The 24,518-nt window shown below is 48.0% G+C and overlaps 1 protein-coding gene and 3 pseudogenes across 5 annotated transcripts; 2 read left to right on the forward strand and 2 right to left on the reverse strand.

Annotated features, from left to right (window-relative positions):
* The first annotated feature begins 185 nt into the window (after positions 1-185).
* Positions 186-1,128, forward strand: LOC309526305 (histone H2A pseudogene; annotated as a pseudogene). Its single transcript has one exon. The product of its transcript is annotated as a histone H2A pseudogene (transcript).
* A 5,582-nt stretch (positions 1,129-6,710) lies between these two features.
* Positions 6,711-7,504, reverse strand: LOC309525869 (histone H2A pseudogene; annotated as a pseudogene). Its single transcript has one exon. The product of its transcript is annotated as a histone H2A pseudogene (transcript).
* A 2,873-nt stretch (positions 7,505-10,377) lies between these two features.
* On the forward strand, positions 10,378-11,008 carry LOC309526298 (histone H2A pseudogene; annotated as a pseudogene). The gene has a single exon. The product of its transcript is annotated as a histone H2A pseudogene (transcript).
* Positions 11,009-16,321: 5,313 nt separating this feature from the next.
* LOC309524954 (uncharacterized protein) lies at positions 16,322-23,101 on the reverse strand. Of its 2 annotated transcripts, none has more exons than XM_082210217.1 (3): positions 22,920-23,101; positions 20,472-20,568; positions 16,322-18,200 (listed from the first exon to the last, which is right to left on the reverse strand). In XM_082210217.1, the coding sequence occupies exons 2-3, from the start codon at positions 20,548-20,550 to the stop codon at positions 16,834-16,836; spliced, it is 1,446 nt and encodes a 481-aa protein (XP_082066343.1). In that variant the 5' UTR covers positions 20,551-20,568; positions 22,920-23,101; the 3' UTR covers positions 16,322-16,833. The 2 variants fall into 2 exon arrangements, with proteins under 2 accessions (XP_082066343.1, XP_082066342.1); XM_082210216.1 differs by having other exon boundaries at positions 22,680-23,101.
* Between the last annotated feature and the right edge of the window lie 1,417 nt (positions 23,102-24,518).

The raw sequence follows: 24,518 nt of genomic DNA on the forward strand, positions 1-24,518 counted from the left end.
CCGCCTGGGCCTGTTAAGTCCTAAAGTCAGAGGGGCGCTTTTACGAAGTATTGCAGGGAATTGCCTAAAGTAAACTGCGTGACAGGTTTCTTGGAGGACCGTTGTAGCTTTCACGCGCTGGAAATGTATGAGCAAAGGAATCGGCTAGGAACTGTATATACAGGTGAAACTTGCAAAATATCCCCAGCTCTCACCAAACATCGTATGGGTAAAAAAGCAATAAGCCACGAGCATCAATATTTGCATTGGAAAAACATTCGGGGAGGGTCGGATGAACAGAAAGCAGAGAGAAGCACTATTTGTCCTTTCTTCTACAATATAAATATATTCTAACTCTGTTCCCCTCTCCCTGGACCCCACCCGCGCGCACTCGTTTCCCATTGGTTTAGAAATAGAATCCTTTTTGCTATTGGCCTGTTCATCTTCGACCAATCACAGCCAGCTCAAGAAACGTATAAAAGGCGCCCACTCCAAAACACCTGCAGTCTTTTCGTTATTTCGTCGAGAAGGAAGTCGGGGACCTTTGGAGATGTCAGGTCGCGGCAAGACAGGCGGGAAGGCACGAGCCAAGGCCAAGTCCCGCTCTTCCAGAGCTGGGCTGCAGTTTCCCGTGGGCAGAGTCCACCGGCTCCTGCGCAAGGGAAACTACGCCGAGCGCATCGGCGGCGGAGCGCCCGTTTATTTGGCCGCGGTGCTCGAGTACCTCAGCGCCGAGATCCTGGAGTTGGCCGGCAACGCAGCCAGGGACAACAAGAAGAGCCGCATCATCCCGCGCCACTTGCAGCTGGCGGTGCGCAACGATGAGGAGTTAAATAAGTTGCTGGGCGGAGTGACCATCGCGCAGGGAGGAGTCCTGCCCAACATCCACGCCGTCTTGCTGCCCAAGAAGACCGAAGCTCTGCACAGCGCGGCCGCCGCCAAGGCCGCGCCCAAGCCCGTCACCAAGGCCGCCAAAGGCACCAAGGCGCCCCTCAAGCCCAGCACCGCGACCGTTGCGGTCCAGTGAAGCCAAAAGGCCAAACAGCCCGGACTACGGCCGGCGACAAAATAACCAAACCCAAAGGCTCTTTTCAGAGCCACCCACAACGCTCCGAGAAGAACGGAAACACTGCCGCCCTAAATAATAAACCCCTGGCGCTCGCTCGCACATTTCCCCCGTTGCTTCGAAAACGCCCCCCTATCATTTACGCCTTTCTTAAAAACACATAGAGGCTGCTGCTGGTGGTCACAACCGGGGAGTCTACATACACATCCCTGCTTGCTTTACAAACCATGGAAATCGAGCTTTTCATCTGGCTGCCCACTTGCACATTATTATGACAGCTTGTTGAGCCAATTATTTCTGCTGCCATCCACAATACAGTATGAGCACTAGGACCCTATGTACTGTGAAAAGCACTGCGTAACCCCAACCGGGCACTAAAGCAGCAACCTAATCCCCTAAATTTGCAGTTGCAGCCTGTAGCCAGCAATACTTAGTAGCTTTCCTACTTTTTCTTTTGTATTCCAACATGCACAAAAAGACGCTGGCTCCAGTGCTCTGCTCTGTTTTCCACCTGCTACAGAATGCTACATCTGGGAGATGTGGAACTAGCATTAATACGGATTGCTATATAAATCCCTATATTTATACAAGTATCTACTTAAAATTAGGCCCCAATCAGAACGGATATGGAGTAGCCACAACTATTACGCACTTGAGAGCGTACACATAATGGAAAGTGATGGGAGGAGGGCACCAAATAAATAGGAAGCCTATTTTTTCCTTTGCTCTGGGCTCCGTATTACCCAAGTCTGCTCCTAGCCTGGGCTTTCTTCTAATGTGGATTTTCTCTCTTCTTCCACAAGCAAATCTGACGAAGGATCCAACTAGCGTGCATCCACCCCTAGTGCTGTTTGAAAATTGAAAGTGCATGCAGTATGGATCTCTAATTACCTAAATGTATTTTGATTCAGTTATCTGTGCGCTGTGCTGTGAGGGGTTTGCCTCAAGGAGGCATTACTGAGTTGTTGTTGTTGTTTAGTCGTTTAGTAGTGTCCGACTCTTCGTGACCCCATGGACCAGAGCACGCCAGGCACTTCTGTCCTCCACTGCCTCCCGCAGTTTGATCAAACTCAAGCTAGTAGCTTCAAGAACACCATCCAACCATCTCATTCTCTGTCGTCCCCTTCTCCTTGTGCCCTCCATCTTTCCCAACATCAGGGTCTTTTCCAGGGAGTCCTCTCTTCTCATGAGGTGGCCAAAGTATTGGAGCCTCAGTTTCACGATCTGTCCTTCCAGTGAGCACTCAGGGCTGATTTCCTTCAGAATGGAGAGGTTTGATCTTCTTGCAGTCCATGGGACTCTCAAGAGTCTTCTCCAGCACCATAATTCAAAAGCATCAATTCTTCGGCGATCAGCCTTCTTTATGGTCCAGCTCTCACTTCCATACATCACTACTGGGAAAACCATGGCTTTTACTATACGGACCTTTGTTGGCAAGGTGATGTCTCTGCTTTTTAAGATGTTGTCTAGGTTTGCCATCGCCTTTCTCCCAAGGAGCAGGCGTCTTTTAATTTCGTGACTGCTGTCACCATCTGCACTGATCATGGAGCCCAAGAAAGTAAAATCTCTCACTGCCTCCATTTCTTCCCCATCTATTTGCCAGGAGGTGATGGGCCCAGTGGCCATGATCTTCGTTTTTTTGATGTTGAGCTTCAGACCATATTTTGCGCTCTCCTCTTTCACCCTCATTAAAAGGTTCTTTAATTCCTCTTCACTTTCTGCCATCAAGGTTGTGTCATCTGCATATCTGAGGTTGTTGATATTTCTTCCGGCAATCTTAATTCCGGCTTGGGATTCATCCAGCCCAGCCTTTCGCATGATGAATTCTGCATATAAGTTAAATAAGCAGGGAGACAATATACAGCCTTGCCGTACTCCTTTCCCAATTTGGAACCAATCAGTTGTTCCATATCCAGTTCTAACTGTAGCTTCTTGTCCCACATAGAGATTTCGCAGGAGACAGATGAGGTGGTCAGGCACTCCCATTTCTTTAAGAACTTGCCATAGTTTGCTGTGGTCAACACAGTCAAAGGCTTTTGCATAGTCAATGAAGCAGAAGTAGATGTCTTTCTGGAACTCTCTAGCTTTCTCCATAATCCAGCGCATGTTTGCAATTTGGTCTCTGGTTCCTCTGCCTCTTCTAAATCCAGCTTGCACTTCTGGGCGTTCTCGGTCCACATACTGCTTGAGCCTTCCTTGTAGAATTTTAAGCATAACCTTGCTAGCATGTGAAATGAGTGAAATTGTGCGGTAGTTGGAGCATTCTTTGGCACTGCCTTTCTTTGGGATTGGAATGTAGACTGATCTTCTCCAGTCCTCTGGCCACTGCTGAGTTTTCCAAACTTGCTGGCATATTGAGTGTAGCACCTTAACAGCATCATCTTTTAAAATTTTAAACAGTTCAGCTGGAATACCATCACTTCCACTGGCCTTGTTATTTGCAGTGCTTTCTAAGGCCCATTTGACTTCACTCTCCAGGATGTCTGGCTCAAGGTCAGCAACCACACTACCTGGGGTGTACGAGACATCCATATCTTTCTGGTATAATTCCTCTGTGTATTCTTGCCACCTCTTCTTGATGTCTTCTGCTTCAGTTAGATCTTTACCACTTTTGTCCTTTATTATGGTAATCTTTGTACGAAATGTTCCTTTCATATTTCCGATTTTCTTGAACAGATCTCTGGTTCTTCCCATTCTGTTGCTTTCCTCTATTTCTTTGCATTGCTCGTTTAAGAAGGCCTTCTTGTCTCTCCTTGCTGTTCTTTGGAAATCTGCATTCAATTTCCTGTATCTTTCACTATCTCCCTCGCATTTTGCTTGCCTTCTCTCCCCCGCTATTTGTAAGGCCTCATTGGACAGCCACTTTGCTTTCTTGCATTTCTTTTTCATTGGGATGGTTTTAGTTGCTGCCTCCTGTATAATGTTGCGAGCCTCCATCCATAGTTCTTCAGGCACTCTGTCCAGCAAATCTAAATCCTTAAACCTGTTCCTCACTTCCACTGTGTATTCATAAGGGATTTGGTTTAGATTGTATCTTACCTGTCCAGTGGTTTTTCCTACTTTCTTCAGTTTAAGCTTGAATTTTGCTATAAGGAGCTGATGATCTGAGCCACAGTCAGCTCCAGGTCTTGTTTTTGCTGACTGTATAGAGCTTCTCCATCTTTGGCTGCAGAGAATATAATCAATCTGATTTCGATGTTGCCCATCTGGGGATGTCCATGTGTAGAGTCGTCTCTTGTGTTGTTGGAAAAGCGTGTTTGTGATGACCAGCTTGTTCTCTTGACAGAACTCTATTAGCCTTTGCCCTGCTTCGTTTTGATCTCCAAGGCCAAATTTGCCAGTTGTTCCTTTTATCTCTTGATTCCCTACTTTAGCATTCCAATCCCCTATAATGAGCAGAACATCCTTCTTTGGTGTCACTTCGATAAGGTTTTGTAAGTCTTCATAGAACTGGTCAATTTCAGTTTCTTCAGCACCAGTAGTTGGTGCATAAACTTGGATTACTGTGATGTTAAAAGGTCTGCCTTGGATTCGTATCGAGATCATTCTATCATTTTTGAGACTGCATCCCAGTACAACTTTCGCCACTCTTTTGTTGACTATGAGGGCCACTCCATTTCTCTTACGGGTTTCTTGCCCACAGTAGTAGATATGGTAGTCATCCGAACTGAATTCGCCCATTCCCGTCCATTTTAGCTCACTGATGCCCAGGATGTCAATATTTATTCTTGCCATCTCATTTTTGACCACATCCAACTTACCCAGGTTCATGGTTCTTACATTCCAGGTTCCTATGCAATATTTTTCTTTACAGCATTGGACTTTCCTTTCGCTTCCATGCATATCCACAACTGAGCGTCCTTTCGGCTTTGGCCCAGCCGCCTCATCAGCTCTGGATCTACTTGTACTTGTCCTCCGCTCTTCCCCAGTAGCATGTTGGACACCTTCCGACCTGAGGGGCTCATCTTCCAGTGTCATAACTTTTATATGCCTGTTGTCTTTGTCCATGGAGTTTTCTTGGCAGGGATACTGGAGTGGCTTGCCGGTTCCTACTCCAGGTGGATCACGTTTGGTCAAAACTCTCCACTATGACCTGTTCATCTTGGGTGCCCTGCTCGGCGTAGTTCATAGCTTCTCTGAGTTCTTCAAGCCCCTTCGCCACGGCAAGGCAGTGATCCATGAAGGGGGCATTACTGAGAGGTAGCAATAATTTCGCGGGGTGGACGCTGGGCTATGGGTGTCGCTGTGAATCTGTCAAAATGATAGGTGAAATTGCAGTGGGTCTTGATAGGGGCTCTGGGCTCTGAAATAAGATCTCAATTTTCTGCCCTTGGGGACATAATTCAGCAGAATCCGTGTTTATCAGGACTAAGAGGGAGGGAGAATGACATTTTTGATGCCAGTTCCAGTAGTTTGATTACCACTTTCATGGCAGTTGCTTTTGCTGGGGAGATAATCTTTCCCAGGGGTCAGCAAACTTATTCAGCAGGGGGGCGGGTCCACTGTCCCTTAGACCTTGTGGGGGACCGGATTATATTGGCGGAGGGAATGAACGAATTCCTATGCCCCACAAATAACCCAGAGATGCATTTTAAATAAAAACATACATTCTACTCATGTAAAAACACGCTGATTCACGGACCTTCCGCGGGCCCGATTGAGAAGGCGATTGGGCCGGATTCGGCCCCTGGGTCTTAGTTTGCCTACCCATGATCTTTTCATTCTTCATACTGCTGAGATATGGAGCCCAGATATACTTGAAGGCTCTGAATTGGACTTGAAAACTTTACCATTCCTCTGTAGTATGGCTTGCTAGAGAGACTAGCTAGGCTAGCTGTATGTCACCCAGCCATATTGCAGAGGAAGGATAAAGTTTTAACAACAGGAGTGAGGAAGAGATGAAACCACTGACATGTATAAGACACATGGGTCCCGTCTTAGATAGAGATAAGTTTGTCCGTTCTGCTTTGGTGAATCTTTGGATTCTCATAGGATGCTGATTCGAAACACTGGAGAGGGGGAAACAGGGCAATATATTGCACCTGCGCAACCTGTGTTTTTTGTACCAGAACTGATATTGTATTTCCCTACAATCCCCTCTTTTTGCCAATTATGTTATTGTTTTTCAAAAGTATTACACCCCATACCCCCGTTCACTCCAAGCTGTCACTGTTTCAGCATCCTAGGAAAGGGGCTGGGTGTGTTGAATGCTTTGGCATTGCTGCTGGTGGTACTTCTTTTTAAAAATACGATTCAGAACTTTTTGCAAATCCCCAAGTGTCCTAGCATTATGTAGCAGGCGGAGAACAGTGCAGAATCAGTGTCTTTTGGTATAAATTGGTTTACAAGAGAAAAAGGCGAATAGCTGCTAGAATTATTGGCTGCAGGCTGTATCTCTGCTTCACCAGGCAGCGGATCGAGTCCTTGTTGGCCACGGTGCTTATATAGATGTGCTGCCGTGGGTGCGAGGAAATAGCTATCACGGGCACAAAAATGTGGATTTCCATTCCCACGGGACTAAAGTTTGTAAAGCAAGCAGGGATGTGTATGTAGACTCCCCGGTTGTGACCACCAGCAGCAGCCTCTATGTGTTTTTAAGAAAGGCGTAAATGATAGGGGGGCGTTTTCGAAGCAACGGGGGAAATGTGCGAGCGAGCGCCAGGGGTTTATTATTTAGGGCGGCAGTGTTTCCGTTCTTCTCGGAGCGTTGTGGGTGGCTCTGAAAAGAGCCTTTGGGTTTGGTTATTTTGTCGCCGGCCGTAGTCCGGGCTGTTTGGCCTTTTGGCTTCACTGGACCGCAACGGTCGCGGTGCTGGGCTTGAGGGGCGCCTTGGTGCCTTTGGCGGCCTTGGTGACGGGCTTGGGCGCGGCCTTGGCGGCGGCCGCGCTGTGCAGAGCTTCGGTCTTCTTGGGCAGCAAGACGGCGTGGATGTTGGGCAGGACTCCTCCCTGCGCGATGGTCACTCCGCCCAGCAACTTATTTAACTCCTCATCGTTGCGCACCGCCAGCTGCAAGTGGCGCGGGATGATGCGGCTCTTCTTGTTGTCCCTGGCTGCGTTGCCGGCCAACTCCAGGATCTCGGCGCTGAGGTACTCGAGCACCGCGGCCAAATAAACGGGCGCTCCGCCGCCGATGCGCTCGGCGTAGTTTCCCTTGCGCAGGAGCCGGTGGACTCTGCCCACGGGAAACTGCAGCCCAGCTCTGGAAGAGCGGGACTTGGCCTTGGCTCGTGCCTTCCCGCCTGTCTTGCCGCGACCTGACATCTCCAAAGGTCCCCGACTTCCTTCTCGACGAAATAACGAAAAGACTGCAGGTGTTTTGGAGTGGGCGCCTTTTATACGTTTCTTGAGCTGGCTGTGATTGGTCGAAGATGAACAGGCCAATAGCAAAAAGGATTCTATTTCTAAACCAATGGGAAACGAGTGCGCGCGGGTGGGGTCCAGGGAGAGGGGAACAGAGTTAGAATATATTTATATTGTAGAAGAAAGGACAAATAGTGCTTCTCTCTGCTTTCTGTTCATCCGACCCTCCCCGAATGTTTTTCCAATGCAAATATTGATGCTCGTGGCTTATTGCTTTTTTACCCATACGATGTTTGGCGAGAGCTGGGGATATTTTGCAAGTTTTCTTTGCGTACAGGATAGAGTTTTTGCCGATTCCTTTGCTTATACTGTACATTTCCGGCACGGGAACCTACATATCACTGGGAACATATTAATTTAGAATATATTTAATGTAGACTGCCTCATTGGCTGTTTTCACGCAGCAACCCAAACCAATCCTTTGAATCCTTTGTTCCTTCCTGTTGGCTTCCACGCACTCGTGGTGGTTTGCAGTGATTAATAATCTCAGATAGGAGTTTATTATCTTTACTCCGATCAATCTCGTGTCCCTCGCACTGTATGAAGGGCAAATATACTTGCGTACCGAAGTGGAATTAGAAATGGAAAGGAAAAATAAAATAAAACCCGGAGGCAATTTATAAGGCGACTACCAATGCAAAGGCGACTGAGCAAAAACAAAAAAGGTTTCCCTAGCGAGATCATACTAGGGATGTATCATCTGGTAGTCCTATGAGTGGTATCGACTCGGGGATCGTGGATTCTTTGATACTGATTTAGCTTTGCCATAACTCTGCACGTTTCAGTGCGTGATTCCACAATACATTTATTAGGAGAAACCAAAATGTCACAAAACAACGAACAGGTTGTCGTGTTCACAAAGCTCTTCGTTATGTAAGAACAGCAAAGGCGGAGGGAGAGGCGGGAAAGCTGCCTTGATGTCAGCCTTTTTATGCACATACGCAAACTCCGGTTTTGTTTACTAATCATCCTGATGATTAATACACGTTGGATTCTTAAAAAGTAGGTTCTGATTGGTCTACAACTTAGGTTAGTAATTTAAGAATAAGTAACAAAGGTCAATGAATGCATATATTTAAGCCAGGCTGTTCCCACTGAGTAAAGGACGTGATAAGTACCAAAGGGGGGGGGGGGATCTGCCAACAAAACCTCACGCGTTAATTTGGACATCCAGGAACAGAAGAAGGATTTTGTGTGGCGTCAAAAATGTTTACACAAAAATGGGATGATTGAAAGGTGAAAGGAAGCCAGAATATTCTGTGGTTCTATAGTATTGTGCGGATTTGACAATTGGTAAATGAAAAAGACTTGATAGCAACATGAATACGATAATAGATAGAGACTGTTTATGGCGATGGCAAATATGTTGGAATTGTCTGGAAAATACAGTGGCGCTTGGATCACATCTCAGTCCGGTCCTGATGTGAAGTGAATGCAGAAATTCCTAAAATTGTTTTGCTGCAACTGTAAAACCTTTGACTGCTACAGAAATTAACAAAAGTCATGCGCAATCTGCCTCTCTGACATTCGTTGGCAATAAGCGCCCTGAGATCTTATGATGAAGGGCAGTATATAAATCGAATGAATGAATGAATGAATGAATGAAATAACGTTGATTTGAAATCTTTCTCCAGGTTTCAGACTCTCAGTGAATTAACCAGGAACAATTTAAGTCTGCGCTTGTGAGAGAATCAAATCAGACGCACTATGTACATACAGAATTATCCTATTATTATTTCAATTTATTGGCCGCCTAATACAAACGCCCAAAATATTTCTGTGCACATTTAAAGAAAACAATCAAATCTCAAAATGAAACAATACACCCAAAATATAACACAAAGGCAGTTCAGTATGATAATCCTATTTCCTCAGATACCTGGAAGTTGTGTATCCTAGGTGTGTCCCACTGTATTCAGTGTCTTACTCACAGGTAAGAGGGCACACAATCTGTAAATTCTTAACATCTGTAAATTTAAAAAAATGTAAGATAAATGTGGGACTGCAGGGGAAAAAAAAGCTTCTGCCAGAAAATACTTATTAGCTTTTTTCAGTTGCCATAAAGATTGCTGTGTTTGTGGCAACAGACGAGAACGTGGCTCCTCATCAGTTTATATGATTATACATAGGAGTAATTATTACTGCAAATCAAAAGTTTCTGAAATAGAATTTAAGTTCATGAAAAGTAACCATGTCGAACAAGATTATATTTTAAAAGGAAATATTAAAATGAGATATCTCCTCAGATGTTACTTGTTGGTAACCTTCTTTTGCCCATGTGTACGTCAAAACTGATTAAATTTACAACGTCTCCCAGAAGTGTCTTTTTGAGAGGCGCAACTTTTCCCTCAGGCAGGCGAGCGAGGTGCCGGGGAGGAAAAAAGGCGGGAAAAATCTGAAGCGCTTGGCCGCCATTTCCCCCAACTGCTCAGGAGCATCAAACCCCGCCCCCTCTGCTTTCTCCTCCTCAGCCTGCGCATATTTAGTCTGGGAGTCTAGAGGGGCACTTTAACGAAGTATCGCAGGGAACTGTCTAAGGTAAACTCCGTAACAGGTTTCTTGGAGGACCGTTGTAGCTTTCACGCGCTGGAAATGTATAAGCAAAGGAATCGGCTAGAAATTTAATGCACAGGGGAAACTTGCAAAATATCCCCAGCTCTCACCAAACATCATATGTGTAAAAATAAAAGGAAAAAAGCCAAAAACATCAATATTTCCATTAGAAAAATATTCAGGAAGGGTCGGATGAACAGAAAGCAGAGAAACACTATTTGCCCTCCTACAATATATTCTAAATCTGACAACCTTCTCCCAGGACTCCACCCGCGCGCACTCGTTTCCTATTGGTTTAGAAATAGAATCCCTTTTTCTATTGGCCTGTTCATCTTCGACCAATCACAGCCAGCTCAAGAAACGTATAAAAGGCGCCCACTCCAAAACACCTGCAGTCTTTTCGTTATTTCGTCGAGAAAGAAGTTGGGGGCTTTGGAAAATGTCAGGTCGCGGCAAGACAGGCGGGAAGGCACGAGCCAAGGCCAAGTCCCGCTCTTCCAGAGCCGGGCTGCAGTTTCCCGTGGGCAGAGTCCATCGGCTCCTGCGCAAAGGAAACTACGCCGAGCGCATCGGCGGCGGAGCGCCCGTTTATTTGGCCGCGGTGCTCGAGTACCTGAGTGCTGAGATCCTGGAGTTGGCCGGCAACGCAGCCAGGGACAACAAGAAGAGTCGGATCGTCCCGCGCCACTTGCAGTTGGCTGTGCGCAACGATGAGGAGTTGAATAAGTTGCTGGGCGGAGTGACCATCGCGCAGGGCGGAGTCCTGCCCAACATCCACGCCGTCTTGCTGCCCAAGAAGACCGAAGCTTTGAATAGCGCGGCCGCCGCCAAGGCCGTGGCCAAGCCCGTCACCAAGGCCGCCAAAGGAACCAAAATGGCCCTCAAGGCCAGCACCGCGCCCGTTGCAGTTCAGTAAGGAGCAAATGGCAAAAAGGCCTGCCGAGGGCGACCGAATATGTAGACCCAAAGGCTCTTTTCAGAGCCACCCACAATGCTCATGGAAGAACGAAACCACTCTTAAATAAATTAAGCTGTTGGCTTGGAAAATTGGCCCACTGATTTTTAAGACGCCTGGGCAATGAGGTTTCAGGGTCACGTTAGGCCATTTTAAAAATCACTTTTAAGCTGGTCACATCCCTTTTGTTAGACATTTAAATTCCATGAAAGCAGAAATCCCAATTTGTGATTTGGATTAGCAATTTCGGGGACCATGACAGCTAATTTGTGCTTGCATGCCCAATGCATCCATATGAGCACCAGCACTCCCATGTTTTAGGAAAAGGATTGTAAAACTCCAATGGGCCACTTACCTGATGATTTCCTATCTAACTGGTGGATTAGCTGTATGGTCAGATACAGCCTGCAGCCAGTTATACTAGCAGCTTTCCAACTATTTTGTATACCAGCTTGCACCAAAAGGCCCTGCCTCCAGGGCCCTGCGTTATTCTCCAACTGCTACATAATACTAGTACACTTGGGGGATTTGCAAAGGGTTCTGACTCGCTTTGTAGCAGCAGCAAGGCCTCTCACCCCACCCTACCCCTTTCGCAGGTTGCTGAGACAATGACAGCTTGAAGTAAACCAAGAGGGGATTGTGGGGAAAGACCAGCTCTTCTGCTAACAGAAATACACAGGTTGAACAAGTGTTATGGATTTCCCTGCCCCCAGCCTCTGGTCACTGTTTTGGATCAGCATCCTGTGAGAATCCAAAGATTCACCAAAGCAGAACTGACAACTTCACCTCTGTCTAGGAGAAGCCATGTCTTATACAGGGTGAATCTTTTAAAAGAGGCCCCGTGGAACATGTGTACTCAGTATCCACGGGGCCTCTTTTAAAGGACTCACCCTGTACTTATCAGTGGTTTCATCTCTCCCCCACCCCTGGGGTGTGTGGTCTAGTGGCATAAAAAGGTAAAGGGACCCCTGACCATTAGGTCCACTCCTGGACAACTCTGGGGTTGCGGCACTCATCTCACTCTATAGGCCAAGGGAACTGGCGTACAGCTTCCAGGTCATGTGGCCAGCATGACTAAGCCACTACTGGTGAACCAGAGCAGTGCACGGAAACGCTGTTTACCTTCCCGCCGGAGCGGTACCTATTTATCTTTTTGCACTTCATGCTTTCGAACTGCTAGGTTGGCAGGAACAGGAACTGAGCAACAGGAGCTCACCCTGTCGCGGGGATTTGAACCGCCAACCTTCTGATCGGCAAGTCCTAGGCTCTGTGGTTTAACCCACAGTGCCACCCGCGTCCCTGGTCTAGTGGCATAAGAAAACACAAATGTTCAGAGAAATATTTCAGCACTTTATTATTTTTTAGATTTGGAGGGAAATGTACAACTTTTGAGATTTACAAACAATCCTATGAAAACATTGCCCAGTAAATAGCTTAACTCTAAAACTTAACATAACTAGACTGGCTAGCCTCTCTAGTAAGTCGGTTGCCAGTCCATAGCTTTGAAGTACATAATTGCGTCTCGGCTCCATATCTCAGTAGCATGAAGATTGGAAAGATTGTCTCCAGGCCGAGGGCCTTCTTGGTAGTGAACGTCCTCCCTTTAGATGTCAAGGAAATAGGCAACTACAGTACCTGACTTTTAGAAGACATCTGAAGGCAGCCCTGTTTTGGGGAGTTTTTAATGTTTGATGTTTTATTGTATTTTTACTATTCTTCTGGGAGCTTTTCAGAGTGACTGGGGAAATGCAGCCAGGTGGTTGGGATATAAATTATTATTGTTGTTATTGTTATTATTATTATTATTACTAGCAAAAGCACGATTTAGCCTTTGGGCATGCGGCCAGGGATCTTGAGCCCCTAACAGCTGTGTGGCTGGCAGAAACCCAACAGGTCAAGCCTTTCCTCTACAGTAGTATGGAAATACCGTACTGCAAAAAATGCGTATGTGGTTGCCACCTAGTGGCCAAAAGGCAGAAGTATCTCTTTGGAAAAGTTAATACAAGCAGTTTTATAAATTGCACCTGCAGTCCAGAATCACAGGCTCCTTAAGAATCTCTAGGCAGATTGGACAGGTGGCCTCACTGTGGGATGTGGACCAGATCAGCTCTCGCCAATCTGGTGAGCCCTCCAGATATTTGGGGGCTGTAGCTCCCATCAGCTAAAGCCTCTGGAGGGCACTAGTTTGGCGAAATATGATCTAGTCCACATCCCATAGAGCCCAAGAGGTCCGGACATAGATGGACTCCTAGCAATGGGCTACACAACGGAGCTCTCACTGTCATTTTGTCTATAACCGCTTGCAAAGACCTTGCGCAGAGTTGCTTGCTGCACCTTTAAATACCAAGACACCTAATCAGGACACAGGTGTGTCACCTGCCTGCTCTAAGGCAGAGTTAGAATCCCAGTGGCCACAGCCGGTAGCTTTCACTTTTGTTGTTGATCTGCAGCCATGAGCAGGAGATGTTTCATCCACATACCATAAAAAGCTTCATTTGCAGGTTTCTGCACACTAGGCTGCTTTAGAGGGACAGAAGCAGGCAGATATCTTTCACTGGACAGCAAACAATCCTAATAAACAAGGTGGGTGGCAGAAGACAGGGAAGAAGCGGCCTCTATGGCAAAACAGGGGATATATGCAAATATTCCCGTTATAATTGTCTTTATATAATTGTTTTGATTTCTACGTGGTACTGATACTATGTAATGTAGTGTGGTGTAAAGTGCTCTGTGGTCTTCTGATGGGTTGTAATAATAATAATAATAATAATAATAATAATAATAATAATAATAATAGCAGATAAGAAAGTGAAGTTTATGTGTTGCTCCTCCACAGGCAAAAAACTCAACAGGTATGGCTTTCCCATCTCTACATTACCGTTTTGAAAAACAGCACATTCTGTACAATGGTTTGCAGCTCAAACCCAGATGAAATGGTGACCAAATGCAGAATCCCTATCTAAGTGTCAGCATAGCTTCGTCTGCCTCAAGGTCCACCCCAGAGTTTCATGGCTGAGTGGGGATTTGAACCCTGGTCTCCCAGGTCCTAGCCCAGCACTCTAACCACTACAGCACACTGGCCTTCTGCCTTTCCCTCTTCCCATATTTTCTATACATCCATTTCAGCTTTCCCCTCATTTCCCCCCACTTTTCATAATGATGGTAAGGGGTGCCTCTTTTAAGGGAGCTGTGGGGCAGATGTTACTTTACCTTGATGGGATTACAGTGTGGGGAGAGGTATAAATGGTCTGCACCCTTAGTTCCAGACACCTGGGAGACCCCAAAGGAATGGAGCCTTGCCCAACGAGAGCTCACAACTCTGAGTACATTTTAATAAGAATAACTCTAAACATTTATACAGCAGCCACGAAATTAAAAGACGCCTGCTTCTTGGGAGAAAAGCAATGACAAACCTAGACAGCATCTTAAAAAAAGACATCACCTTGCCAACAAAGGTCCGTATACTTAAAGCTATGGTTTTCCCAGTAGTGATGTATGGAAGTGAGAGCTGGACCATAAAGAAGGCTGATCGCTGAAAAATTGATGCCTTTGAATTATGGTGCTGGAGGGGACTCTTGAGAGTCCCATGGACTGCAAGAAGATCAAACCTCTCCATTCTTATGGAAATCAGCCCCTGAGTGCTCATTGGAAGGACAGATCCTGAAGCTGAGGTTCTAATACTTTGGCCACCCCATGAGAAGAGAAGACTCCCTGGAAACGACCCTGATGTTGGGAAAGATGGAGGGCACAAGGAGAAGGGGACGACAGAGGACGAGATGGTTGGACAGTGTTGTCGAAGCGACCAGCATGAGTTTGACCAAACTGCGGGAGGCAGTGGAAGACAGGAGTGCCTGGCGTGCTCTGGTCCATGGGGTCACGAAGAGTCGGACACGAATACATGACTAAACAACAACAAACAGATTGCTGAAAACACACCGATACGTTCTCTTAGCAATTCTTACGACACTGCGAGGTAGGTTGGAATATTAGGGTCCCCACATTAATTTTTATGGGTGATGGGGAGGGTGCTAAGGAAGGAGAAAATGAGTCAATTGAACTTCATTTTGACTTTAAATGTAATTTATAATGGTGAGGTAATACATCCTGGGTATATGTGAAGTTAATCTCATCCAACCCCTAATTAAACAGATTTGTTCCTGCCACATGGGCCTCTGTGATTGGTGGCACAGTGTCTACCTGTGGAAAAAAGTTTGACAGTTGCAGGGGAAGTTAGGAGCGAAGCTTTGAGAGACTCTACTTTGGGAATATCGAGGGGGGGCATTGATTGCCACAGATTGGTTGCCCTCCCCTCTCCATCCCTTCCCCCAATTTGCTTCTTCTTGTCAGCTTTATATAATTATAGGAATATTCAGGCTGTACAGTGCTACCTTGGTTCTCAAACACCTTGGTTCCCAAAGGCCGAAAACCCAGAAGTAAGTGTTCCGGTTTTCGAACGTTTTTTGGAAGCCAAATGTCTGATGTGGCTGTTGGCTATTATTTTGGGGGCATTTGCACCAATCAGAAACTGCACTGTGGTTTTCAAACATTTCAGAAGTCAAACGGAATTCCGGAACAGATTAAGTTTGGGGCTTTTGTTTTGCTATTTATTTTGCATTTTTGTTTTTGAGGCATTTTCAGTTAATTTGTTTTTGTGACTGTGTGGAACCCGGTTCAGCTACTGATTGATTGATTGATTGATTGTATGACTGCGGAAATGGATTAAAAAAACCCCATCCAAACCATGACTATCATCAGTGCAGGTAATAATTTTTTATTTTTAAATTTAGATCATCTACAATACTGTCTTTTTTATTTTATAGTACACTGCATTGGTTATTGCTTTCATTTCTGGATCAATGGTCTTGTTAGATAGTAAAATTCATGTCAAATTGTTGTTTTAGGGGTTGTTTTTAAAAGTCTGGAACGGATTAATCCGTTTTGCATTACTTTCTAGGGGAAAGCACGCCTTGGTTTTGGAATGCTTTGGTTTTGGAACGGACTTCCAGAACGGATTAAGTTTGAGAACCAAAGTACCACTGTACTCGTATTCAAACCTTTCACATGCATTCTTTTGCAATTCTTACAACAAGGTAGGTCAGTTTTATTATCTGCAGGCTGCAAATGGCAGAGGTGAGAGAGAGAAGAAGAAGAAGAAGAAGAGAGAAGAGTTTGGATTTGATATCCCGCTTTATCACTACCTGAAGGAGTCTCAAAGCAGCTAACATTCTCCTTTCCCTTCCACCCCCACAACAAACACTCTGTGAGGTGAGTGGGGCTGAGAGACTTCAAAGAAGTGTGACTGGTCCAAGGTCACCCAGCAGCTGCAGGTGGAGGAGCGGGGAAGCGAACCCGGTTCACCAGATTAGGAGTCAACCGCTCTTAACCACTACACCACACTGGCTTGTCTAGGATACCTGAGTGGACTCATTACAAAAGAGGAAAGGGCAACTCTCAAATTCGTAGCACAAGTGTTCAGCCATTATGCCACAATATCCCTTCCCTCTACATGAGAGCCAGCTGTATTTCATAGCTGCTGTCAAAAAAGGTCATATATTTTTATTTCATATGGGGACAGAAGAGATGGTCTCTTCTTATTTATCTGTTATTTATTTATTTATTGAATTTATATACCATCCTACACCCGGAGGTCTCACAGCAAAGATCACAATACATAAAATCTAAATAAAAACAAAGACCCAATAACACCTGCCCAAAAAAGAGCCGCATTTTAAAAGGGTATAGGATGTTGATCAGTTCAACAAAAGGAACAATTTTGGCTGGCGCCTAAAAGTGTATAATGAAGGCGCCAGGCGAACTTCACTGGGGAGAGCATTCCACAGGCGAGGAGTCACTGCAGAGAAGGCCCCGTTCTTTCCAAGACCAGCCATGAGAGTTCCTTTAGGGGAAAGCAGCAGATTCAGTCTGACTTCCTCCACTCTCTCCTTTCAATGTATGTGCTCAAAAGATCCCTGATCTCCCGCGCTCGGGGGTTGGCCGTGTACACCGGCTGCCTCTCCGGCTGCTGGTAAGACCGCGAGACGGACCTCACCACTTCCTGCCAGCCTTCCTGGAGAGGCTCGCCTCTGGTCTCGCAAATGTTGTGCAGGATGCAGCAGGCCACGATGACCCGGGGGGCGTAGCGCTCCCTCACGTCCAGGCGGGAGAGCAGGCACCGCCAACGGCCCCGGAGGCGCTCGAAGGCGGACTCTGCCACCGCGTGGCAGCGGCCGAGGGCGTCGTTGAACCGCTGCTGGCGGGCGTCCAAGTGCCCGCCGTACGGAGTCATCAGCCAGGCCAGCAGTGGGTAAGCGGGGTCTCCGAGGATCACCGGCTTCAACTGCTCGCCTCCCACGTCCACGGTCACGCTGGGACCAAATGTGCCTTGGTTCATGGCGCGGAAGATGGGCGAGCCGCGGAAAATCCGTGCTCCGGGAAGTTTCCCGGAGCGCCCCGCGTAGACGTCCGTGAACCTGCCTCTGTGGTCCACCAGCACTTGCAGGACCATGGAGTAGTAGCCTTTGCTGTTGATGTACTCGGTGGCTCTGTGTGCCGGAGCGATGATGGGGATGTGGGTGGCGTCGAGGACTCCGATGCAGTGGGGGAAGCCCTTGGCAGCGAAGCCTTCCATCACCTCCTGGGCACCGGCCAGGTGGACCACGTGGTGGTAGACGTCGTAGAGCGCTTGGCAGACTTCCATGACGATCCTGGAGACCGTGGAGCGGCCCACCCCAAAGCACTCGGCCACCGAGCGATAGCTATCCGGGGTGGCCAGCTTCCAGACAGCGATGGCCAGCTGCTTCTCGACGGTGATCGGAGCGCGCATGTTGGTGGTCTGCCGCTCGAGGACGGGCCTGAGCCGGTCGCACAGCTCCGTGAAGGTCCTTCGGCTCATGCGGAAGTTCTCCTGCCAGAGATGGTCGTCCCAGTGGGGCAGAACCACCTTCTCCCACCATTCAGAGCGGCCCGGCTGCACCCAGAAGGCCCTCTCCATGATGTAGAGCTCGTCGATCAGGCCGGCCAAGACGGCCGGCGACTGGAAGAGGCACGAGCACATCATGGCCTTCAGAGAGTCGATGCTCGATTCCACCACCGCCCGGAGGCGCACCGACGCGGCCGTCTCCACCATCTCCTCCAGCTCGGCCAGGTCGTCGCGCCCTCGCGGCAGAAGCTTCCGGCGTGTCGCCAGCCGCGCAAAGATGCGCGACTGGATCCCCGCGACGGTTGTGATGGCGGCCACGGCAGCTGTGGCGGCGGCGAGAGCAGCCGACGCCGTCTGATCACCTTCTGGAGAAAATGAAAGACAAGAGAGGTCGTTTCAGGAACACCAGGAAGGATCTGCTTTGTACCAGGGCAGATTCCGGTGATGGAGCCCCATATCTGATAGGCAATGGGTCTCAGGAGCCTCAGCAGGGAAAAGCCTTTTGAACAGCCTTTTGAATGTGTTTGTGAGAGGCAGGGGGCCCACTATTGTTTCCTTCTTTTTAATTTCACTATTTATTTGTGCTTTTACTTTGTATTTCATCTATGAACCACCCAGAGGTCTTGTGACGACGGGCGGTATATAAATCTAACAAATAAAATATGAATAAATAAACGTGGGTGACTCTAAACGAGGATCGGACAAATTCATGGAGGACAAAGGCTATCCAATGGCTATTAGCCACCGTGCCTGTGCTCTGTCTCCACGATTGGAGGCAACAAGTCTTCTTAAGAATAAGAATTTTATTAATTATACCCCACCCATCTGGCTGGATTTCCCCAGCCACTCTGGGCAGCTCTCAACAGAATATTAAAAACATGATCAAAAATTTAAAACTTCCCTAAACAGGGTTACCTTCAGATGTCTTCTAAAAGTCAGGCAGTTGTTTATTTCCTTGACATCTGATGGGAGGGCATTCCACAAGGCGGGTGCCACCACCGAGAAGGCCCTCTGCCTGGTTCCCTGTAACCTCACTTCTCGCAGGGAGGGAACTGCCAGAAGGCCCTTGGAGCTGGACCTCAGTGTCCGGGCTGAGCGACGGGAGCAAGGCCAATTGCTAGGAACCACAGGAGGTAAAAGGGCTGTTGTGCTTGGATCCTGCTTGCGGGTTTCCCACAGGCATCTGGCTGGCCACTGTGAGAACAGGATGATGGACTACATGGGCCACTGGCCTGATCCAGCAGGCTACTCTTAAGTTCTTACTTTGGGGTGCTTTCACCAACAGTTAAAGTCCCATCTATCTACCCTGAGTTTCCCCGGACAACTAGTGTTGGGTCTGAATGTTTGCCGATTAGGATTTGGCCTTTTTTTGGATTCCGCAAGGCTTCTTTTTTAATAAAATAAAACAAAAATAAAACAGTGCAAAACAATTTTGTTATTGCTGCAAAGGAAAGGGCACATAGAATTTGCCAAAAAATATAATTTGTTCAGGTTCCTATTATTCATTAGGCAAATACCTGTTTGTTTCGGTTCAGCTTATTCTGTTGCTGCGAGTCCTGGGGGGGGGGGGAAGCATGTGGGCACAAGGGGCATTGAGGTGACCAACACCTGCTGCATATATTTAAAGGAAGAAGTGGGGCTGGCTTGTGGAGGCCGTGAGACCAAATATTCGAATGCTTCCTCCTGTACAAGGAGAATTTCCACGTTTGAAACTTGCAGTCATGGAAAAGGCCGGGCTACTTCTGTAGGTCCAGGATTTTGTTGTTGTTGTTGTTTTACATTGAATAGGATAGAATTTTTTAAAAAGAGAGATTTCCTGCTTGTAGCTGGAATTCTTTTGTGTTTTGCCAGCCGTTGAGAGTAAAAGCCGACTGTGACATGTTGGTTTAATCTCTCAAAAGCTGAAAACGTCCCAGAGTTTGCACTGCAGGAGCTTGCACAAGCTAGGGCCCGACTGGAATGTCCTTGGAAGCCTGAGAAAGAAGTGGAAGCTGCCTTGTTTATCAGTTTCGCATCCACAGCCTTCTCAGCAGCCCCTGAAGGCTCTTCCTGGTCACAAACCCGCATTCGCAAATCTAATGAACTAAAAAACCAAAAAACTCTACCGTCTTTTAATTCTATGAACATGTACCTAAGCATGCATCTGTTAAGTCTCTCAATAGCTTTGCAAGAGTTACAAATATAGACAAAAATGCTAGCTTATTCTCCTACTTTGTGAAATGAGCAACTTACTGTAGGCCAGAGGATACCCAGTTTAGATATACAGCCGTACCTTGGTTGACGAACGCCTTGTGAGTCAAACGTTTTGGTTCCCAAATGCTGCAAACCCGGACAAGATTGCTCCAGTTTGTGAATGTTCTTTGGAACCCAAATGTCCGATGGGGCTTCTGATTGGCTGCAGGAGCTTCCTGCAGCCAATCAGAAGCCGCACCTTGGTTTTCGAACGTTTTGGAAGTCAAATGGACTTTGGAAGGGATTCTGTTCGACTTCAGAAGGCAGCCTCTTAGGCGCACCAGACAGAAGGGACCCAAAAGCCAGCAAGCAAATCCACCTTTCACCTGATGAAATAAAACTTTTGACTCACACGGTTTCCACTGAAATACTCTTCTGTTTTGTTTTTCTGTCTGAGTCCTTACCTGAGCTGCTATTCCTTGGCATCTCCTCTGTCTTAGGGTCCTGGGGGTCCAAGTTCGATGTTTCTTCTTCTCTCTCCATCCTCAACCTCACCTTAGGCTTTAAGAAAGGAAAACCTAATCAGGAAAGAGAAGCCAGAACAAAGGCAACCACCAGGGGCTGGCAGATTCCAACAAGATGAGAAGCTCCAAAGATTATAATCATCCAAGCATGTGCAGAGCAGAGTAGATTCTGAAGGAGATTTTTGTAGGACCAGAGTTGGAAGGGACCTCAAACATCATCCAGCTGGTGGAGCTTCAGACTCTTAATCTCAGGGTCATGGGTTCGAGCAAAAGAATCCTGCAGTGCTGGACTAGATAACCTGTGTGGTCTCTTTCCAACTCTACCATTGTAATGCAGGAATTACAGCTTGTTTTCCTGGTAGAGCTGGAAAAGCTCCAGAAAAACGCAGCCAAAATCGTCAAGAGGCTGGAGACACTCATATACTTGTATGACAATACTGAGCAGGGGCAATGCCTGACAAACCTGGGCATGAGAGCTGATCTACCCAGCACTCTGAACAGTGCCAGGCATTGTGGCTTATCCGCCATTTTAATGCCCACCAGACCCCCACAGCAACACCACATCCCCATCCGTACTGTACATTGAAAGCAGTATCGTTCTGCTCAAAAAAATGTCATGGCTTCCCCCAAATAATTCTGGGAAATGTAGTTCGTTACAAGGTGCTGAGGGTCGTTATATGTCTCTGACTACCACTCGCTGGGAACTGCAGCGGGGCAGAGTGCCGTTGTGCTCATGTCCTGCTGGCAAACCTCCCCACAGGCCACAGGGCGAACAGGAAACAGTGGTACCTCAGGTTAAGAACTTAATTCGTTCCAGAGGTCCGTTCTTAACCTGAAGCACCACTTTAGCTAATGGGGCCTCCCGCTGCCACCGTGCTGCCGCCGCCGCGCGATTTCTGTTCTCATCCTGAAGCAAAGTTCTTAAACCAAGGTAATATTTCTGGGTTAGCGGAGTCTGTAACCTGAAGCGTATGTAACCTGAAGCGTATGTAACCTGAGGTACCACTGTACTGGTCTGGATGGGCCATTGGCCTAGTGAGGCAAGTAGGAGATCCCTATTCCACTCGCAGAGCTACCAGAGTTCCCAGAGTTCCCTGGGGTTAAATAACACTGTTCCCAGTTCCCAGCATTCTTTGGTGGGAAGCAATGGCCTTTAAAGTGGCATGACACTGGTTTAATGGTATAGTGCAGAAGATGTCTGTGTTGGACCCACTTCCAGGAAATTGTGCAGGCCGCTGCCGACTTAAAATAGTGACCCTTAAACAAGCTTCCTAGGAAGTGAGTCTTGCTGAACTCATTGGCACTTGCTCCAAAGGAAACATGCGCAGGGTTGGGTTGGGATTGGGGAAGGTGGCCATTGCTCTGTGGTGGAGGTAGTCTTAGGTTTAATCCCAGGAACCTCAGGATTTCAGATAGCTAGCCTGAGAAGGCTTAGGGCAGGCGTACCCGAACTCGGCCCTCCAGATGTTTTGGGACTACAACTCCCATCATCCCTAGCTAACGGGACCAGTGGTCAGGGATGATGGGAATTGTAGTCCCAAAACATCTAGAGGGCCGAATTTTGGAATGCCTGGCTTAGGACCTGCCTATGGCAGGGATGGGGTGGGTGGATAGCTGGGGGCAACATCGCCCACCATCCCTGGTCACTAGCTACATTGCCTGTGGCTGATGGGACCTGGAGTCCCACAGTGCCAGGAGAGCCACAGGTTTTCCTTTCCTGACTTGGGAGACTCGCCATTGGGTGGAGCTGCACACAGGGCATGGCTAAATCAGAGGCAGGCAGTCTTCAGGTTTGTCTGATATCCTATTTATTTTTACCTAGAAGACCAAGATTTTCCAACCAGGGCCAGATGCAAAAGGCGTACCTCCAGGGTGCGGTTTTCCCAAATGCGGGTTTCTATTTTTTTGGACTACAACCCCCATCATCCTTAGCTGGCAGGACCCAGGGGTCAGGGATGATGGGAACTGTAGTCCAGAAACAGCAGCAGACCCAAGTTTGGGAAACCTTGCTCTAGGGCAGGGACAGCCTGTGTGGTGATTTCTTAATACTTCAAACTACGACTCCCAGAAGCCCCAGTCTGCACTGCCAAAGGTCAGGGAGGATGTGAGCTATAATCCAAAACCACTTAAGGACGCCGGTGCAGTTACCTTGTGTTTCTGAGCAGCAATAATTTATTTCCAGGGCCAGAAATGAATTGAGCCGGAGCTGAATTTCACGCGGAAGTCTATTCCTGATTAGGGATTCCCCCCCCTCCATTTCAGGAATTTATGTTTAGGTGGAGAAAATCATTTCTTCACTGCTGATGGGACGACCGAGCGCAGGAAGCCCTTGCCGATCTACTGCAAACCATCCAGATCTCAGCAGATCTCGAGCCACCTTCCGCCTACCGGATTCCCACTTGATCCAGCCTGGTCGGCGTCTTCCTTACACCCCCCCCCCCCCGTTTACATTCAGGGAGGCGCCAGACTCCTTTATCGCAAGCTGCGGGCCACAGGAATCATCTTGCTTGTTCGCTCCATCTGGAGATGAAAATATCTCATATCCCCCCCCCCCGGATCGGATCGGCTCTCCGGGCTCTCCCCGCACGATTCCTCCGCCTTGTAAGAAGCAGAGGAGACTGGGATCTACTGGGGTCCCCCACTTCCTGGAGGTCTCGCGGATTCTGCAAATGCACGCAGGAAACGCGCGTGGAGCGTGCAGGAAGAGACACGAATCCAGGATCGGCAGCAAACCCTCCTCCGACAGCCGCGGGACCGAGGAGATCCTCTTCCTGTGGCGACTGCGCCCGTAGATCTCTTACGTGTCAGCTCCCCTCAGGGTCCTAAAGCCTGCCTGTTCCCGGGAGTTGTGATTCTGGGTCGGCTTCTTCACCAAGACTGTGCCTGCGATGCAGTTCTTGCTTCACTTAGGCATCATGACTGTGCCCTGGCACCGTCGTGGGTGCCCGAAGCCGTGGGTGCCATGCAGCATGCATGACCCTGGCACTGAAATTTGTGGGTGCCTGGGCACCCAGTTAGCCGGCACCTATGACCAGGAGAGGGTGGCGCTGTGGGTTAAACCACAGAGCCTAAGACTTGCCGATCAGAAGTTCGGCGGTTTGAATCTCCGTGACGGGGTGAGCTCCCATTGCTCAGTCCCAGCTCCTGCCAACCTAGCAGTTTGAAAGCACACCAGTGCAAGTAGATAAATAGGTACCACTCTGGTGGGAAGGTAAACAGTGTTTCTGTGCGCTGTTCTGGTTCACCAGGAGCGGCTTAGTCATGCTGGCCACATGACCCGGAAGCTGTACGCCGACTCCCTCGGCCAGTAAAGCGAGATGAGCGCCGCAACCCCAGAATCGGCCACGACTGGACCTAATGGTCAGGGCTCCCTTCATGCAGTTCCTCCAGACCCCGGGATTGCCATGGGTGCAGGGCACACAGGGTGATCAACTTGGTCAAGAATCAGCCTGCTCTGCTCAGACAGGTCAGGCATCAACAGAGGGGGGATGACCGCTGGGAGGAGCCCAGAGAGAAGAAACGCCATGGGGCATCTCTAGCGGCACAACTGGATACCTTCATCTGCCCCACCTGCAACAAAACAGGTCTCTCCTACATTAGTCTCTACAGCCACAGCAGGCGCTGTGACTCTCCAGCGGTTTGACTTTACCCCCCCCCCAGGTACACTCTTCCATAGAATCATAAAACTGCAGGGATGGAAGACAACCGGAGGGTATAATCTAACCCAACCCCCTGCAATGCTGGATCAATGTTGGTACAGTGGTACCTTGTAAGTCGAACGGAGTCTCGATTTCCAAAACGTTCAAAAACCAAGGCGCTGCTTCCGATTGGCTGCAGGAAGTTGCAGAAGTTGCATCGGATGTTCGGGTTCCGAAGAACCTTTGCAAACCGGAACACTCACTTCTGGGTTTGCAGCATTTGGGAGCCAAAACGTTTGACTTGCCAAGCTTTCAATTGGCTGCAGCAGTCGGATCGTAACAGACGATA

Source organism: Podarcis vaucheri, assembly GCF_965113315.1.
Source record: "Podarcis vaucheri genome assembly, chromosome: 2".
In the NCBI taxonomy this organism is placed as follows: Eukaryota; Metazoa; Chordata; class Lepidosauria; order Squamata; family Lacertidae; genus Podarcis; species Podarcis vaucheri.